This window comes from Engystomops pustulosus, chromosome 2 (assembly GCF_040894005.1).
Source record: "Engystomops pustulosus chromosome 2, aEngPut4.maternal, whole genome shotgun sequence".
Taxonomy (NCBI): Eukaryota; Metazoa; Chordata; class Amphibia; order Anura; family Leptodactylidae; genus Engystomops; species Engystomops pustulosus.
This window is the reverse complement of record NC_092412.1, coordinates 131,910,503-131,929,706: the sequence shown is the minus strand read 5'-3', so window position 1 is coordinate 131,929,706 and position 19,204 is coordinate 131,910,503. Positions and strand designations below refer to the sequence as shown.

Genomic DNA, 19,204 nt, shown 5'->3' with positions numbered 1-19,204 from the left:
CATAATTATTTTATACTAGGGGGAGGGGATGCTATATATATTATTTGGGGCCATAATTATTTTATACTAGGGGGAGGGGATGCTATATTTTATTTGGGGATTTGGGGGTATAATTATTTTATACTGGGGGGATGCTATATATATTATATGGGGCCATAATTATTTTATACTGGGGGGATGCTATATATTATATATCACTAAGCTGGGGGCTGTATATGGGATATATGGGTATATGGGATACAGTATATTACTAAGCTGGGGGGCTGTATATGGGGTACAGTATATTACTAAGCTGGGGGGATGTATATGGGATACAGTATATTACTAAACTGGGGGGATGTATATGGGATACAGTATATTACTAAGCTGGGGGGCTGTATATGGGATACAGTATATTACTAAGCTGGGGGGCTGTATATGGGATACAGTATATTACTAAGCTGGGGGGCTGTATATGGGATACAGTATATTACTAAGCTGGGGGGCAGTATATGGGATATAGTATATTACTAAGCTGGGGGGATGTATATGGGATACAGTATATTACTAAGCTGGGGGGCAGTATATGGGATACAGTATATTACTAAGCTGGGGGGCAGTATATGGGATACAGTATATTACTAAGCTGGGGGATGTATATGGGATACAGTATATTACTAAGCTGGGGGGCTGTATATGGGATACAGTATATTACTAAGCTGGGGGGCTGTATATGGGATACAGTATATTACTAAGCTGGGGGGCTGTATATGGGATACAGTATATTACTAAGCTGGGGGGCTGTATATGGGATACAGTATATTACTAAGCTGGGGGGCAGTATATGGGATATAGTATATTACTAAGCTGGGGGGATGTATATGGGATACAGTATATTACTAAGCTGGGGGGCAGTATATGGGATACAGTATATTACTAAGCTGGGGGGCAGTATATGGGATACAGTATATTACTAAGCTGGGGGATGTATATGGGATACAGTATATTACTAAGCTGGGGGGCTGTATATGGGATACAGTATATTAGTATATTACTAAGCTGGGGGATGTATATGGGATACAGTATATTACTAAGCTGGGGGATGTATATGGGATACAGTATATTACAGCTGGGGGGCTGTATATGGGATACAGTATATTACTAAGCTGGGGGGCTGTATACGGGGTACAGTATATTACTAAGCTGGGGGGATGTATATGGGATACAGTATATTACTAAGCTGGGGGGCTGTATATGGGATACAGTATATTACTAAGCTGGGGGGCTGTATATGGGATACAGTATATTACTAAGCTGGGGGGCAGTATATGGGATACAGTATATTACTAAGCTGGGGGGCAGTATATGGGATACAGTATATTACTAAGCTGGGGGATGTATATGGGATACAGTATATTACTAAGCTGGGGGGGCTGTATATGGGGTACAGTATATTACTAAGCTGGGGATCTGTATATGGGGTACAGTATATTACTAAGCTGGGGGGCTGTATATGGGATACAGTATATTACTAAGCTGGGGGGCAGTATATGGGATACAGTATATTACTAAGCTGGGGGGCAGTATATGGGATACAGTATATTACTAAGCTGGGAGGATGTATATGGGGTACAGTATATTACTAAGCTGGGGGGCTGTATATGGGGTACAGTATATTACTAAGCTGGGGGGGGCTGTATATGGGATATGGTATATTACTAAGCTGGGGGATGTATATGGGGTACAGTATATTACTAAGCTGGGGGATGTATATGGGATACAGTATATTACAGCTGGGGGGCTGTATATGGGATACAGTATATTACTAAGCTGGGGGGCTGTATATGGGATACAGTATATTACTAAGCTGGGGGGCTGTATACGGGGTACAGTATATTACTAAGCTGGGGGGATGTATATGGGATACAGTATATTACTAAGCTGGGGGGCTGTATATGGGATACAGTATATTACTAAGCTGGGGGGCTGTATATGGGATACAGTATATTACTAAGCTGGGGGGCTGTATATGGGATACAGTATATTACTAAGCTGGGGGGCTGTATATGGGATACAGTATATTACTAAGCTGGGGGGCTGTATATGGGATACAGTATATTACTAAGCTGGGAGGATGTATATGGGGTACAGTATATTACTAAGCTGGGGGGCTGTATATGGGGTACAGTATATTACTAAGCTGGGGGGGGCTGTATATGGGATATGGTATATTACTAAGCTGGGGGATGTATATGGGGTACAGTATATTACTAAGCTGGGGGGCTGTATATGGGATACAGTATATTACTAAGCTGGGGGATGTATATGGGATACAGTATATTACAGCTGGGGGGCTGTATATGGGATACAGTATATTACTAAGCTGGGGGGCTGTATATGGGATACAGTATATTACTAAGCTGGGGGGCTGTATACGGGGTACAGTATATTACTAAGCTGGGGGGATGTATATGGGATACAGTATATTACTAAGCTGGGGGGCTGTATATGGGATACAGTATATTACTAAGCTGGGGGATGTATATGGGATACAGTATATTACAGCTGGGGGGCTGTATATGGGATACAGTATATTACTAAGCTGGGGGGCTGTATATGGGATACAGTATATTACTAAGCTGGGGGGCTGTATACGGGGTACAGTATATTACTAAGCTGGGGGGATGTATATGGGATACAGTATATTACTAAGCTGGGGGGCTGTATATGGGATACAGTATATTACTAAGCTGGGGAGGCTGTATATGGGGTACAGTATATTACTAAGCTGGGGGCTCTATATGGGATACAGTATATTACTAAGCTGGGGGGCTGTATACGGGGTACAGTATATTACTAAGCTGGGGGGATGTATATGGGATACAGTATATTACTAAGCTGGGGGGCTGTATATGGGATACAGTATATTACTAAGCTGGGGGATGTATATGGGATACAGTATATTACTAAGCTGGGGAGGCTGTATATGGGGTACAGTATATTACTAAGCTGGGAGGCTGTATATGGGATACAGTATATTACTAAGCTGGAGGGATGTATATGGGATACAGTATATTACTAAGCTGGGGGGCTGTATATGTGGGGCAAGATTTTATTTAAGCTGTAGGGGATCTGTATATGGGAGCTGTATATAATTTAATTGGGTGGTGAATAACGAGGCCTTTAAATATATGAGAGCAGGGATATTGAAGGGATGTGTTATATGTGTGGAGAGTGCGGTCAGTTGTGTTGTGAGGGGTATATATTATTTAGGAGCACAATGTTGTTATCCAGAAGACTTTATACTGTAAGTGACTGTGGTATTTTTAGGGACGCCGGGTGGAGATGCTGCACGGAGCTGAAGATATCTGCCTGTGAATTCAGCCGTGATACGTCATGGATTGGAGAACCCGGAATAAAGTCGTCCTGATGGAAGAGATTGTCATCTATAAGGTACTAGATGCCACTAATGCCTCTCAGATCCTGTAGTCAGTCACACAGTGTCAGGGAGCTGTCTGTAGGGTTGTTACTTGTTAGTAAAGTTTAAGGATTTACTTAACAGGGAGCGGGGGGGGGGGCAGCATTTTAATATTCGCCTCAGGCAGCAAATATGCTAGAATCGGCCCTGGTTCCAGTTCTTACATTGCCTCCCTAAAGCATACTTGGTGACACCAGGTCTACTGTATTAGCTTGGGATCTTTGCTATCTGACAGCAGACTAGACATTTCTGGCACCACTCTCCTCTTACTCTTGCTTCCAACTGCTACAATACAAATTACATATTATCATTTTCACCAATCATATTTTCCAACACTATACAGACAGTACGTAGGTTATTTAGGTTTGCTCTTAATTTGAATTTATATGTTTGTCAGAAATGGAATGTTTTATAACTGTGACTCCAGGCAAAAAAAATTGCTGTCATGGGAACAAGGATTACCAATAAAACTTCATTACAGAAACTTTACAGCTAGTGATTGCAACCTGGGACTAAAGAAAAGCATCCTGAGAGCTTCACCAGAGGTCACAGTGGGTAGAGAGGTCCGACTGTAACCGAGGGTCGTCTGTAAGGCAGGTGTCTCTAAGTTCGGAAATTATACCAGGCTCTGTACAAAAAAATAAACATAGTAAACACATTGGGGGACATTTACTTACCCTTCCGGAGGAGTTCACAGAGTTCACAGTACATTGTCTGATGATAAGGTACTCTACCGCGATCCACTAAGATCGTGTGTCCGATATCCTGCATGTGTCGCTTCCCCGCTCAGGTCTGCTGGAGTTCACCTTGTTCTTCCTGGTGCATGTAAGTGCTTGATCTTGCAACACAATTTTAAAGTTAAATCTCACACTCAGTCCATCGGATCGTCCAACGACATGCCCCCCACTTTCTGTCACATGAAAGCCAGCGACGCTGCACTACACTCCGATCGTGTGCGACACAATCCCCTGTTAAATACCTGTCACAGACGTGCAAAACCAGAAAACGTAGAAAAGTGTGACAAAAGTGCGTCCGTGGACCCTTAGTAATAATCATTATCCTCAAAACCTTACATGTTTATAAAGACAGAGAAAACAATGAAGACAAAAAGCTAAACATTTTTGGGTGTGTAACATCTCATAACCATCTCCAGTAAAATTGTTGCAATAGTCTAAAGTTGTCAATAGAGTAAACATTCTGTGGTCTGTATGTAATATTAATGTCAAAAGATTGATATTGTAGCTGAAATTGTCATTTGACGAATGCTCCCTTTGTCTTCCAGAACTCTTTGAATTTGAATCTATTGATTTGTCGGATTATACATTGTATACAGAATCTGCAAGAAAGCCTTTTGTTTTAATAAAGGCATTTTACAGTGATGGAGAGCAAGGTGTGACCCATTATTCTAACTAAGCATGTACGCTTAAACAAAGGTTGATAGTTCTAGATGCTTCTGGCCTTAATTTCAGGACAAGTCGTCTCCTGTTATTGACGTGCAGAAGCGCACAAAGAAAGTATGAACAGTGATGGGATTAAATAATCTAATTAATTCTATTTAGACCCAAGCTATTTTGTGTGAATGGTTGGCTTCATTAAAAGAAATTGTTGGCATAAAGGAAATGGTTTGATTATATTTATTGCACATATATTTGAAAGAATCAATATATTAAATTTACACTGCTAACCAAAAATTTACAACAATAATTACAATACGATGTAAGAATTCTTTTAAATTGTAGGTTTGTCAAGATACCATCTCTTCAAGATAGCTGTTACTCTGCTTTTATTTACTGTGGTAAATTATCTGTTATTGGCATTTTAATGACCACCACATGTCTTTTAGATGTAGCTGCATGATGATGGCTGCATCTATTTTGACGTCTTATAATGTTTTGTGATTTAAATGGTGCTCTTTGAAGTATAGTATTACCTATAGACTAAATCCTTTGCATACTATTTTTAGGTATTAAAGGAATTTATATATTAGGTGGTGTAATATAGAGACATCTGACAGATATTCTATAAAGAAACAAAATAAGAAATGTTTTGTTATTAATACATAAGCATAATTTTTTAAGGTATGCGTACACTTGGATGGGCCAAAATCGATGCTTTTGAACAGGACTTAAGAAGCAGTCAATTTGTATGGAAACCCAGGGAGTTCTCATCACAGCTAATATTTCATCTTGGGAAGGAGCCAGATAATATTAATGAGTGCAGCTCAAGTATCAGCGGATTAGGTAATTAAAAAAACAAGCTATACTGATTACCAGCCACATGACAGAGCATGGAAGACATCACTTACAATAAAACCTGTAATTAAAGCATCTTAATTCTGTAATGTCGATATCCGACACAGAAATGTCTATTTTTATTCCATTGATATGGCTTTATTTGAGTAGAAAATTAGCTTAATTTGAAAGTATTTGTCACTTTACAAAATGCCTGTTGAATACCTTTTCAATGTCTTCTACATTAAAGGAGAAGCTTTAGTTATACAACAGTGTAATATAAGCGGAATACTAAGGGCATTAAGTCATTAGAAAAATTACACAAGAGCATTAGGTCATTAAAAAGTTTTTCCAAACCATGAAACTATAGGTGTAATGTATTTTCTCTGTGGCAAGTATCTGTTACCAACAGCTATAGGGCATCCAGCAAGGAGGGACTCTGCATAGTTCTTATTTTATGTTTGTCCACTTAATGATAACTGTCGATAGTTTATGGTTAGTCTGAGCATTGTGACGGTCTTCATGCAGAAGATGATCTCCTAAAATATTTGGTTAATAATTATGTGCTATTTATTCCAGATTCTAATGATTCAAGCATTGAGTTTACATTGTATGATCCAACAAAGGAGATTAAAAGTACCATGAATCATCATATGCAAGAAAGCAGGTAAGAAACTGGAATAGGCTGCCAGCAAATGTTTAGAAGAGAAGTAATTATTACTAATCTAAGATATTCAAATTGTAGAAAGGCCAAAGCTGTACCCAAGCTGTACCATTTGGAAACAAATGTTATAAAATGACCTTTGTTGCCTATTTCTGTAGAAAAGAAGAAGAGCTATTGTTTATGCCCGCTTGGGTGAAGCATGATGAATCAAATAAGTTGCCAACTCCTACAACAGTTCAGGAACCCTTTATCTTATGCATTGATGCTTTGCACTATATGCCTGACTGTGCCACTATAGTAAAGGTAATATTCTTATGTACTATGCTGAAGAAAAAGTTTATATTGCCTGCCAGTTCTTGAAATACATTTTTATATAATACATTGTCACCTATGTTGATGTATCTGGTCATTTATTAAATCTAAAAAGTAAAGTATTAAATAAGTGTGGACAGTAAAACCATGGGTAACTTTGCGTATAAGAGTCTAAAAGTAAGGCAGATAGCATTAAAATGTAAGTAGGACTGTCTAGTTCAACTTTGCACTTTCTATTAATGAGCTTAGTGATTTACAGCAGAAAAATAGCCCCGATTTTGCCAGAACTTAATTTTAGTTAATTTTGTCCTTTTGTCTATAGCAGGGTTGCCCCTGACGCTTGCCGGGCCCCCACGGCCTTCGACGGCCGGGCAGGCGCCTCCGTCCGTCCGGACAGGAAGCTCCTGCCCGTCACTGTATAGTGCTCGATGCGGCCGCAAACGGCCGCTCGAGCACTATTACTGGAGCGATGTGGCCGGAACACAAACCCGGCGCACATCGCTCCATGAACATCATCACGCGTCCGGTCATCACGCGTCCGCGCACCATTTCCTGCCCGGACGCGGCAAGAAGAAGGAAGATTTAGGTGAGTACAGGGTTTTTATTTTTTATTAAAAAAAGGGCAGTAAAAACATTGTGGTGGCCGGGGGCCAATAATTAAGGCAGTATAGGGGCAGCTTAGGAAATAATTAATTATGAGGGGCAGCATAGGAAATAATTAATTATTAGGGGCAGCATAGGAAATAATTAATTATGAGGGGCAGCATAGGAAATAATTAATTATGAGGGGCAGCATAGGAAATAATTAATTATGAGGGGCAGCATAGGAAATAATTAATGGTGGGGGCAGCATAGGAAATAATTAATGGTGGCGGTATAGGAAATAATTAAATATGAGGGGCACTCTAGTAATTAATGGGGGAAGGCATATTCAATAATTAATGGAGAGGGGTCCCAGTATATTTAATAATTAATTGGCCCAATTAATTTGGCCAATATATAAAATAGTTCACAAGGGGGTGCAGTTTATTAAATAATTAATTGAGGGGGGTGCCAGTGTATTATGGATGCGGTCACATGTACCGCTATTTATTTTTAAACTTTAGTCCGGCCCTCCAACGGTCTGAGGGGGACAGTGAACGGCCCCCTATGGAAAAAGTTTGGGGACCCCTGGTCTATAGAGTGTATCTGTTGATGCTTGCTTTCCAGTTACAATTTCAACCACATTTCATTATAAGAAAAACTCTTAGCTTTTAGTTTCATTCTTCTCTTCCAGATATGGCTGCAGCAAAAACCTTATGCCACAGGATAATGTGCTGGCGTTGTGGCATCGGATTTATTGCTGTAATTGGGAGGGGGAAACAGGATGTGACATTGTTCTGTAGTTCTAGTCTGTTAGAGCATCCTGAAAAGTAGATATTTTACTTAATGCAATCACATCATGTAGCACATACAAAGAAGGGGGAGATGTGACTGAGGAAATACATAAAATAAAAGTTGTGGCAATTTTAACGTAAGGGCTATTCCTAATGAATAAATGAGAAAAATAAATTTAGAGAGATTTTCTTAACGAAGTGTCAAAGTCTGAACACCTTGCCAGTTGCACTGTAATGGAAGCCTCTTTTGCATAGGGTTTTTGCCAATAGGGGATTCTAAAGCCATCATGTCGGTAGTGATTGTGTATTATATCCAGTTTCAAGTTTCATTTACAAACATAATTCTTCTAACAAATAGATAAACAATGAAAGCCTTAATAAACTATTTCTATTGCTATTATCCATATTATTGCATACAGTTCTATAAGCAAAAATAGTATGTCTTCTTTCAAATCTATAAATACATTAAGTATTCTAATTTACTTTTAGGTTTCAGCAAAAATTCTAAATTCTGGAACACAATCTGTATCTGAAATAATAACTTTTCCAGATGTCTACAGTTCAGCAAGAAATCCTGTGTTTAATGTCTGCAAAACGATCAGCCCTGGGGATGGAAAACAAAATGTTAATACCTATGTTCTCTTTCAAGTAACTACGGTAGACAATCAATATGGAAAAGTGGCTGTAATTGGTAATTATATCCCTATGCTACTATTGTATATCTTTCTATACATTGTAATGTTTGGCTCTTCAATTTCATACTTTTTATACCTCCGACAATAAAAGGGAGTAAAAATGGACAGATTGTTTTCAATTTGTCTATATTTTGTCTGGCTACCATTATTTCCCAGCACTGCCATTGCCCTTTTGGGCATTGGGTTCACTAGAGCTTCAAAGGTTGCCACTGGAATTCTCTTCCACTCCTCCATGAATACAATACAGAGCTGGTGGATTTTAGAGACCTTTCAAGGTATGGGTTGTCTTGGAGGTGTGTTTGGGGTCATTATTACGTTGGAATAAAGCTCCAAGATACTGTTGGTGTCATTTATGAAGCTATGATAGCTATGGAGGATAACCGTTTACATGATTACACCTTGATCTGTTGGTGGCAGTGTATTTTATGGCAAGAGCATAAAGTGAGCCTACAAACTGCCATTAAAAATGTGGAAGAGGGATAAAAAATGTTGCGCTGCTCTGGTTTATTATCGCGCTGCTCTACGATTTATTTATTCAAATAGCGTAAAATTATGGACAACGCGTTTCAGGGCGTACCACTCCCTTCATCAGATCCAAGTAAGAGAATGTCTATGATTTTATACAAAACATAAAAAGTGTATAAGAGAATGCATAAAAGTTTATCGACATATAGAAGATGCATGGATAAATATGTACTAGGCAAATAATTCATAATATATATATATATATATATATATATATATATATATATATATATATATGTGTGTATCTATCTTTAAAAAGTCCATTTAAACACAGAACATTAGTATGGGTATTTCATTAAAAATTTGTATAAAGGTTTCAGAGACCTAATACATAAATACTACATACAGAGTTAAAAACCAGTACAAATAGATGTATGAACATATAGAGGGAAAGTAAAAACTTGTGAGGCCATATACACATCTACACAGTATTTAGGTCCAGGAAAGTAAAAATGGTATTGAACCTGTTGCCGATCGTCACAATCTCTCACGTATGCTAAGATATAATTCAGCATAAAAAATGTGTGGGAGACCACCTAAAATCAAGTTCATATGGGGCATGTGTGGGTTACACTGGGAAACGTATGTGATATGGTGAGAAACTAATGTTTCTTTTTACCCTAGTCGGGCTTATGGTTAGTCTCAGGGTAGAATTCTATTAGTAGAGGTAAAGATGGGAATAAGTTCAGTATAACAGTCTTTCTAATGATAAGCCTCATTATTTGGGGTGGATCTTGTAATTGGAGTTATACTTACTGATAATCAGATGGCGAGCTGGTAGGAGCGCTGTGTATGGCGTCCCTGTCGGCTTCGAGGGTTTAAGTGCCCGAGGATCGGGAGCCCCGCATGCGCCAGAATTGTAACCGATTGTTACTTGTAATGATTGTTAATTGTAATAACAGGCAGTCTGCTGTAGCTCACCGTGATTCCAGGTGAATAGTTGGACCATTCAAAAGGTGGATACTGTTCTGTGTGAGTACGCCCACTCACGACCAGAGCCATATTGCCTGCTCTGTGTCACGCATACGTGTTATACACATATTTTTTCTTGACTTGATCATTAAAAATACCAGGAAGGCAGATGGAAACCCAAATATGAAGACAGCCTTAAACCCTGCAATAGGGATAACAAAAATAAATATTTTTCATGTTGCATTTCATGTGGATATATTAAATACTTTTTTGCAATATAATTATTAGTATGTCCTTGGATTATGATTGCCATTATACCAGCTATTGGGGGGATTTATTGTTTAATTCCTGGTCTTCTTTTGGTGTTGTTTTGGTGCATCCACCTTTTGAGCCTGACTGTATTTCAGATTGACATAGACAAAGTCACTTACACATTTCACCAAAATCACTTACACATAAACCTATGCTACAACAAATTCACCATTACCTTTCTATTAGATCTTTTTTTTGTGCCTGATTTATTATTTCATGCTTTCTGTTAAGGGGCACAATTTTCTCAAAACTACTCTAGTGCTCTGCTGGTGTAGAGGCAGCAGGACGAACCATTCCAACTTCAAGACAGCAAACAGACTAACATGTTGCATGCAAGATGGGATAACATAATGTATCCAGCACATTCAAAACTGGCACACAACCAACACTGAATTTTAAACTGCTATAAACATCTGCAAAAAACACTTGTAATGTCAGTTATATTAAGTTAGTGGCCTGAATGTTTTTTGCCAACAGCTGAAAGTTTGCACATTTTGCTAATAAACATGGGTGAAGAAAGATACTTTTGATTGTGTATCTGTATAATTTTGTCATGTGTTCTGTGTTCCCTTTAGAAACTGTATTACACATGGAATTATTTTTCAGGATATTACTGCAATTTCTATAGACACCACAATATTAGTGTTAAAAATGTAATTTAGTCTATGTGTGTATAACTGCTATATTTTACTTCCATTTGTTATCTAGGAAACTGCATTCTTTGTGTCTTTAATAAAGATGGAAAACTTAATGTTGGAGGATTTCAACTAAAGCTCAGAACAGGTGTCCCATATAAAAAACTGCAATCTCTTAACCCTCCTGATTTATCCACCTACCCTGCTTTCCCATGTTGTACACTCTTGGTTCGACTCCTGCCAAATACTGAGGCAAGTTTATTTTTCTCCATTATATCTGTAAAACGTGTCATTTAGGCTAATACACATGAATATGCTCATTCCCAGAATAGATACAATTATACTGTATGTGATGCAAGGAGGCACCACAACAGCACCAAGCTAGCACCTGGCATTTTGCATTGTTTACATGTACATTGTAACATGTGCTGCTTGTCCCCAATTGCATGAGTTCCAGTGAAAATGCATATTCGATTTGGCCAGGCCACTCACCGTAGGATTTTCATTATGTTTCTAATTTATTCCCATGGTTTTCCTATACTACTGAGAAACTGGAATGGACTGGAATTTTGGACTTATTTTGTAGACATACGCATCATAACATGAATTATTTTGGGGGGTAATTTAAGAAGACATTGATTTAATAAGGAGTTCCGCCCTGCTTCCTGCCCTTCTTGGGCTACTTTTTAGTAAAGTGGTGTGAGAGGTAGAAAACCCTCCAAAAGTTTCTGTGTGTCAGAAATTCCTACTTTTTTGATGCCTTGTACACCAGAAAACTGCTGTACAAGCAGGGGTGAACCTAGCCTCGAACTATAAAAAAATGCCCCCTCCCGCGGCCAGCCAAACAGCTATATGTTAGTTACTATGATTAGTGCAAACAATCGATTGGAACCCCCACAAGAAGGAGGGTCCTTGTATTGCAAATTGAAAGAGCAGCTGTTCGCGCATGCTCCCTGTGGGGGTTTTAGTGCTGAGACCCCCACAGATCACTAAAACGAGGGGTCCAACGGGGTCCCACAGACCTCCGTCGGACCCCTTGTTGCTCCGTCAGATTAATGGAGCAGCCGAATGGGCATGACGATTCTGCTCCATTAATCTCTATGGAGCTGACAGATATCGCCGAGCGCTCACCGATCTCAGTCAGCTCCTTAGAGATTAATGGAGCAGAACGGTCATGCGCAGCCGTCTGCTGCATTAGTCTGAATGAGCCATGAAGGATCCGGCGGAGGTACGTGGGACCCCATTGGACCCCTAGTTTTCGTGGGTCTCCGCACTGATCAGCAAGTTAGGCCATATCCTGTGGATAGGGACAAACTTTTCTTTGTGGGAAAAACCCCTTTAAGACTGGACTTTTAAATGCCAGTCTTAAAATTATTCCCTCCAGCACCCATATCAACTAAAAGACTCCGGTCTCTTTGTAGATTTGGGTGCAAACTCCACCATTTCGGACGTGATACAAGGTCTGTTCCGCACTTATGCAGACACATGTTCTACACACACATTCCAGACACATTCTCTATAGATACATTGCAGACACAAACACTACATACATGTTACTGACACGAGCTCTATGTATACATTACAGACACAAGCTATACTTATTACAGACACAAGCTCTACATACAAGTTACTGACACAAGCTCTATGTATACATTACAGACACATGCCCTACATACAAACAGTAGTTTACACTTACCTCTCCTGCAGATAGTTAGAGGTGGTCAGGCAGCCAGTAAGGGACATTGGGGCAGATTTACTTACCCGGTCCATTCGCGATCCAGTGGCGCGTTCTCTGCACAGGATTCGGGTCCGGCCTGGATTCCTTAAAGTAGTTCCTCCGCCGTCCACCAGGTGGTGCTGCGCTGAAAAGCATCGGAACGCGCTGGAGTTAACCAGGCCGGGCTGAGTGAAGGTAAGTGCAAGCTCCGCAACAGATTTTTTGTTTTAAATGCAGCGGTTTTTCCGAATCCCTCTGGTTTTCATTCGGCCACGCCCCCCGATTTTCGTCGCGTGCATGCCAGCCCCAATGTGCCACAATCCGATCGCGTGCGCCAAAATCCCGGGGCAATTCAGGGGAAATCGGCTCAAATCGGAAATATTCGGGTAACACGTCGGGAAAACGCGAATTGGGCCCTTAGTAAATGACCCCCATTGTCTCTCCCACCCCAGGATAACAGTGTAGGCTGCAGCAGTAGAGGGGAGCACAGGACAGTGCAGACACTCAGAGCACTTCCTGCTCTTCTCGCTTTTCTGTCCCCTGGCTCCCTCCTCCCCTCACCTCTGTTCCGTCTCCTCCAGTTGATAGTGTCATGCAGCAAAAGCTTCCTCTGTGAGAGGGGCTGCTTCCTCTGCACATGAGATGGTAGGGGACCCCTAGGAGCCACTGACAGCACTTCCCTGGTACACAGAGGCACGGGGATTGTGGGTGGGGCCTCATTAATGAGCGAAGGAAGCGGAGGACCCTGACTGTACTGAGCTGTGCAGCAGCTTTTACTCCAACTGCAGCACTGTACAGCACAGCACAGTTGAGTCATTCTGTGGCTCCACACTAATGTTGCTCTCTATTGCCTGCTACCTCCTACTGACTGATGCCTAGCCAGGACATGCCATGGTCATTATTATTTTATCATGACATGTCCTGGCTTAGACTGGCTGCTCAGTGCATGATGCCGCCCTCATAGACCACCAGAGGGCGCCGCCTGAGACGAAAGTCTCAACTCGCCTCATGGTTGGTGCGCCCCTGTGTACAAGGTATAATAAATACACTATCATATCCATTCAGAAAATGCATTTGCTTCACTTGTAATCAGATATGATTACTTCCAGATCATGTTCATACAATGCAGGTAAAATTGCAGCACAAAAAAGCAAATCCCCCCATTTTCTTACGAGATGTCACTGTGTGGTCTGAATAAGCCAACCCATATTTCTTTGCCTCAATACAATAACAAAGATATCTAATTTATATAGCTTTTTAATTGTGTTATATAGTTTTTTAATGTAAGTGTCTGTATAATGCAGCAGACACCCGCCATGAATGGAGAAGGCTCAGGCCCTCTACATACAACAGTACCAGAACTTCACTGTTATTTTACCTGTGCTTCTTCAAGCACTCAGTTAACAGAGTGCTCCTCCATCTCACATGTAATTATATACCAAGGACATTTAAACTATAGAGCTCTTAAGCAACATTGCAGATAAGCTCTATAAAGATCTTTACCACAAGTGCCAATATTAAGGCCTCTGAGAAATCTTCCAACCTTCTTTTCAGGTTACCATTTATAACAATGAAACTTTTTTTCCCAATTTTTTTTTCATTATCATTTTCTTTGTGTTAGGCTCCCTATACTTTAGTTAGACCACAGCTATACCGTCTACCTTATCCCCTCCCTAGTACATAACCCATGCTCAATAAGGCCAATGCCGCATGTATATTCAATATCAAGAAGGGAGAAAGTCACTGCCAGAAGCCTTTGTATGTATGTTTAAATCGAATGCCCTATCCCTTCCTTAAAATCTGCCATCTGGGGAGCATCAGGGTACCTATACAAACATATCATATGACTTGCTGGCACTCATGCGTTTCTCATGTGTTTGGCCAAGATGCCATTGTATAACTATCGAGCTGCATCCAGTATGCTAAATAAATGTATAAATATGTAAAAATATTTTCCCAGCATCTTCTGAGGTTTGTCATGTGTCATCTCTAAAATTTGGTTCAGAAAGAATGGGAAAATGAAAAGCTTAAATGGAAGTCAGGTGTACATCATTATGATATAATGTATATTATTAATACATTACAGAAAAATCTGCATATCTAGTTACTAGATAATCTAACCATATATTCTAACATATCTTCTTCATAGAGAAGCTGCTCTGATCTGAAATACAGTACATGTGGATTCTGAAGTGTCTTCATTTTGCAAATGATAGTCATTGGCATATTTAGGTCAGAGCACTGGAGCAAATCTCTATATTCATCTGAAAAGTGCTCATGCATGTTGTATTGTGTCACAAAAGCAAACTGTAACTAGGAAGCAAATGTGCGTACTCTATCTCAGAACAGAATCTGCTCCAGGCCATCAGTGTTATCAGTAAGATCTAAACAAAGGATGGATTGCAATAAAAAAAGAAAATGCGTCGGAGAGAATACCAAAAATAATATATTAAAATTCCAATTTCCCTGGAAAGACTTAATTCTCAGCAGAGATAGGAATTTGGTAGTTACCTGAATAAATCATTTACCAGGAGCAGAAGTTCTCCTCTTTGGTTGTCTTTTTAACAATTTTTTTGTCATTGTAGTGCACGGTTGTTTTCCTATTTTTAAAATTTTTAATTTAAGTTTTATTATGCATTCAAAGTGCATACGTTGGGCATTAATTGGTTGTAATAAATACTGGATCACCAGATATTTGCATCTAATGGACAGTCATAGAAAAAAAATAAAAATGTGAGGACTTTAGCATGGGGATCTTCAACAACTATAAAGGTGATATCATTACATCTTGGATCATGGATCCCGCTCTTCCCTTAAGCGCCCAGCCTGCATAGCAGCTTCTGAACTCTTACTAAACTTGCATACTGTGTCTGAAGAAGGTCAGTGATTGACCGAAACGTCACTTGAATTTAACTGTGTGCAAAATAAAAAAATTCAAATTCATAATCAGTGTGACTGGATTCCGTACTATACTGTTTATGACATAGACTTGGCATTGCATGCATGGTCAGTCATTATAGTGTATGAGATACATATGGAAACTCACAAATGTCCAAAATTGTGGTAACTAATAACACTGTTATTTCAGGATTGTTAGAATCCGACCCCATCAGTCACATAACTGTAAATTATGATTACTTTAGTTGTTGGTTTAAGACATTTACTTGCAAATTTAAATCAGTAGCAACATTGTATATACCTATCAGTACTGACAAAATGAAGACGCTTCTGATATATTTGGAGGAGCAAATGCTTAAGACGAAGCAGCAGCATACAGTCAGTTCCGATCTAATGCTGTTTTTGCTGTTCTTTTATATTGCTCCCATAGCAATATCTAAAAATTATTTCAATAACAGTGTACATAGTCCAAGCATGAATGCAAACCATTGCAGACATCATTATGTTGATTTAGTGTTGCTGAACCAGCATAGCATATGTCAGTGTGAACAGTGCCAAATACTTCTCATGCTCACTATATGCTCTATCTTCCTGCAGCACTTGGAGCCCATGGCTAACTATATATCGGGCTACTACTTTACTGATGATGCCAAACCTACAAGGTCAGAGCTCCGGATTATATCCACATTTCAGAAGGATGTCTTGTTTCCTAAAAGTGTAAAAGATATGGCAGAACATTTAATGAAGAAAGAGCAAAGCCAAGGTATTATGGTGTTGTTACAAGATACATTGGTACTGGTTATTTCTTCTTGGCTTTGTGCAGCTATTTAATCTTTTTTTTACATTTAAACAACATAATTTGGCCCACTGAAAGAAATCTTTGAACAGCAATCAAGTACTGTATTTCTGCCAACCATCAGCAACAGTCTTCCTAGAAACTAATCAGTCCTACTTTAATTTGTGCATGTCCTACACTGTGTATTGTAATATTTATTCTTTTTGATTCAATTTTCTTTGTTTTATAAGTTGAAATAGAGGGAGCACTGTTTTAAACTATCATTGTAGCTTGTTTAAAAGCATTCATTTAGGCTAGATTCAGACTTTCTGTTGGCAACTTCAGTCATTATTTATGGTGAAAAAAATAATGATGCAGCCCATGTAATTTTTTCCTCTATAAATAAAGGAAGCCATCCTTGTTTACCAGGAAACCTATTAGAACAGAAGACTTTTGGTTCACTATTGAGTCAGTGATTGCCCCAGCCCTGGCCAGATAACTGTTTCTCTTGGTCTGCTCTGATTTCAGATCTTAAAGGGGTTGGCTACTTTTCAATAAATGTGTTCCATTAGAACACTGCATGTTTCTCTGCATCTCTGCATATATATGTACCTGTGTCTTTGCATTCTTTGAAAGCTTCACCCTTTTCCTGTTATTACCATGGGGCCCACTGCATATGTACACAACTTCCTGTTTCTCACTCCGACAGCCTGCCCTCATGGCATTTCCCACTCTGTGTGTCTCGCTCTCACAGTCTGTCTCACTGACAGACACAGGAAGAGGGGAAGGGGGAGCAGGATGAATCATAGCTACTGCAGCTATGATTCATCCGTGCTCACACATGTAAACAAAAAATCACGGAAAGTCTACTTACAGTACAAATGTAAGTATCAGGAATGCTGAATCAATTGATGAACTTTCAAGGAACTTTATTGAGGCAGTGAAGTCACATGGGCAATTTATGTGAAAGTATGCCCAACCCCTTTAATGGATGCAGTACAAAAGTTAACAGAAGTAAATCTTGCACATGTTTGTCTCACACTACTGTAACTTGTACATGTTTGTCTCACACTATTGCATCTTGCACATGTTTGTCTCAAGCTATTGCTTTTTCTACATATTCCTAAAATAGTTGATAGAAATCAGGTATGAATGTTTTCCATATTATTTTGGGGTGTCTTAGCCTAATATAAGTGGTGTTCTGCTATTAGCTGACTTCCCCTTGAGCTAACATTCTGATTTTCGCTCCAGGTTTGTGTCTAGACCCCATAACTGTCTTGTGTAACTGGGGAACCAGAATTATGAATTGTGCCCCAGATATGGACAGCTATGATATTCTACGTTTTGGAGGAAAACCCAAAATCTGCTGGTTCTTTCACCCCACCCCCCTTACTGAACCACTCTGGCCTAAAGTGTTAATTTCCACACTTAGGGAAGAACACTGATCTAACAGAGAATCCCTGGGGTGTTAGAGACACACTGCCAGGCTCCTCTTCCTGGCTAGTTGTAAAAAGCAAATGGAGCCTCAGGACATGATTGAAACAACACAAAAGAAAGAAAAATAAAATAAAAATAAAGCAAACAAACTGTAGAGTGGTAATATTACCACACACAGTATCCCAAATGATTTTACATATGTACAGAACCCTCTATTTTACATATACCAGTACCCACATAATGAATTAATACATGCAGCTCCCACTTTTAATTCATACTTTGCACTCTGTAATATCTAACCAGCACACTGCCCTCCAGTATATATGTTTTAATCACACTGTATATATGTGCAACACCCCTGCCAATGTATAGGCAAGGGGGTAGTCGCGAATAGGGACCTCTATCTGTCTCTCCCCAGAAGGTGAGCCTGGGCAACTCACCTAAGGGATAGTTCAGTAAGTCTGAGGTAATTAGCAGCTGTAGATTCTTCCTGAACAGGCAAGGGTAAAAGTGGATGTATCAGCCAATTGTATTTCAACATGTACACTGGAGTGTGATTGGAGAGGTAGCCACCACCTGACCAGGATAATAAAACCCCTGGACAGGGAGGGGCTAAAGGTCTTTCCAGTAAGCCTCTTTACCACCAGCTCCCCTGAGAGCACACCCTGTCACAAAGAGAGTGAAGAGAGAGACAGCGTCAGTCCACCATAAGGGCTGACACTCAGCTAAACCCAGGACAAGAGCTGCAGCTTCCACAACTGGACAAAGCTCCATCCCAGCCTGCATCTACTACCAGGCTGCTGAACCAATTCCTGAGGACACCTTTCCATGATCACTCCAGAACATTTAGGTCTGTTTGCCTGCTGTTGTTCACTAAAGAACCATGAGCTATTTAGCACAACGTTGCTTCCGTCTGATCCCTGGATATGGCTGTCACCACCACATGCTCCCCATCCATCACCCAGGGACATACATTACAGACATCAAGGGGTTGCCCCAGGAAGATACAGTACATCAGTCTCTCCCTCCATATTTCTTGCACACACCACCTACTGAAGACCTGCCAGCCACTCTGGTATTCTTGGCCCCGGCTGCCTCCAGGCCACAAGAAAAGGCTAGGCCCCGGTTGGGGATGTTGCATATTTATCTAGCACACTGCCCCCACAGTACATATCTATCCAGCACACTGACCCAGTATATATGTATCCAGAACACTGCCACCAGTATATAGATATCCAGCAAACTGTACTTCCACCCC

At 40.0% G+C, this 19,204-nt stretch overlaps 1 protein-coding gene across 6 annotated transcripts in view; it reads left to right on the top strand.

The window, feature by feature from the left end:
- LOC140118478 (uncharacterized) overlaps positions 1 to 19,204 on the top strand; it is a 197,753-nt gene that overhangs the window by 102,770 nt on the left and 75,779 nt on the right. For 5 of the 6 annotated variants that reach the window (XR_011853202.1, XM_072136451.1, XM_072136449.1 and 2 more), the window contains 7 exons: positions 4,740 to 4,847; positions 5,536 to 5,697; positions 6,268 to 6,355; positions 6,511 to 6,655; positions 8,530 to 8,731; positions 11,193 to 11,371; positions 16,332 to 16,497. Coding sequence is in view for 5 of the 6 variants with exons in the window: in XM_072136451.1 (XP_071992552.1) it covers positions 4,740 to 4,847; positions 5,536 to 5,697; positions 6,268 to 6,355; positions 6,511 to 6,655; positions 8,530 to 8,731; positions 11,193 to 11,371; positions 16,332 to 16,497 (1,050 nt within the window). In the remaining variant the exon portion in view is untranslated. The remainder of the gene's footprint in view (positions 1 to 4,739; positions 4,848 to 5,535; positions 5,698 to 6,267; positions 6,356 to 6,510; positions 6,656 to 8,529; positions 8,732 to 11,192; positions 11,372 to 16,331; positions 16,498 to 19,204) is intronic. The other variant, XM_072136450.1, reaches the window with a different exon arrangement.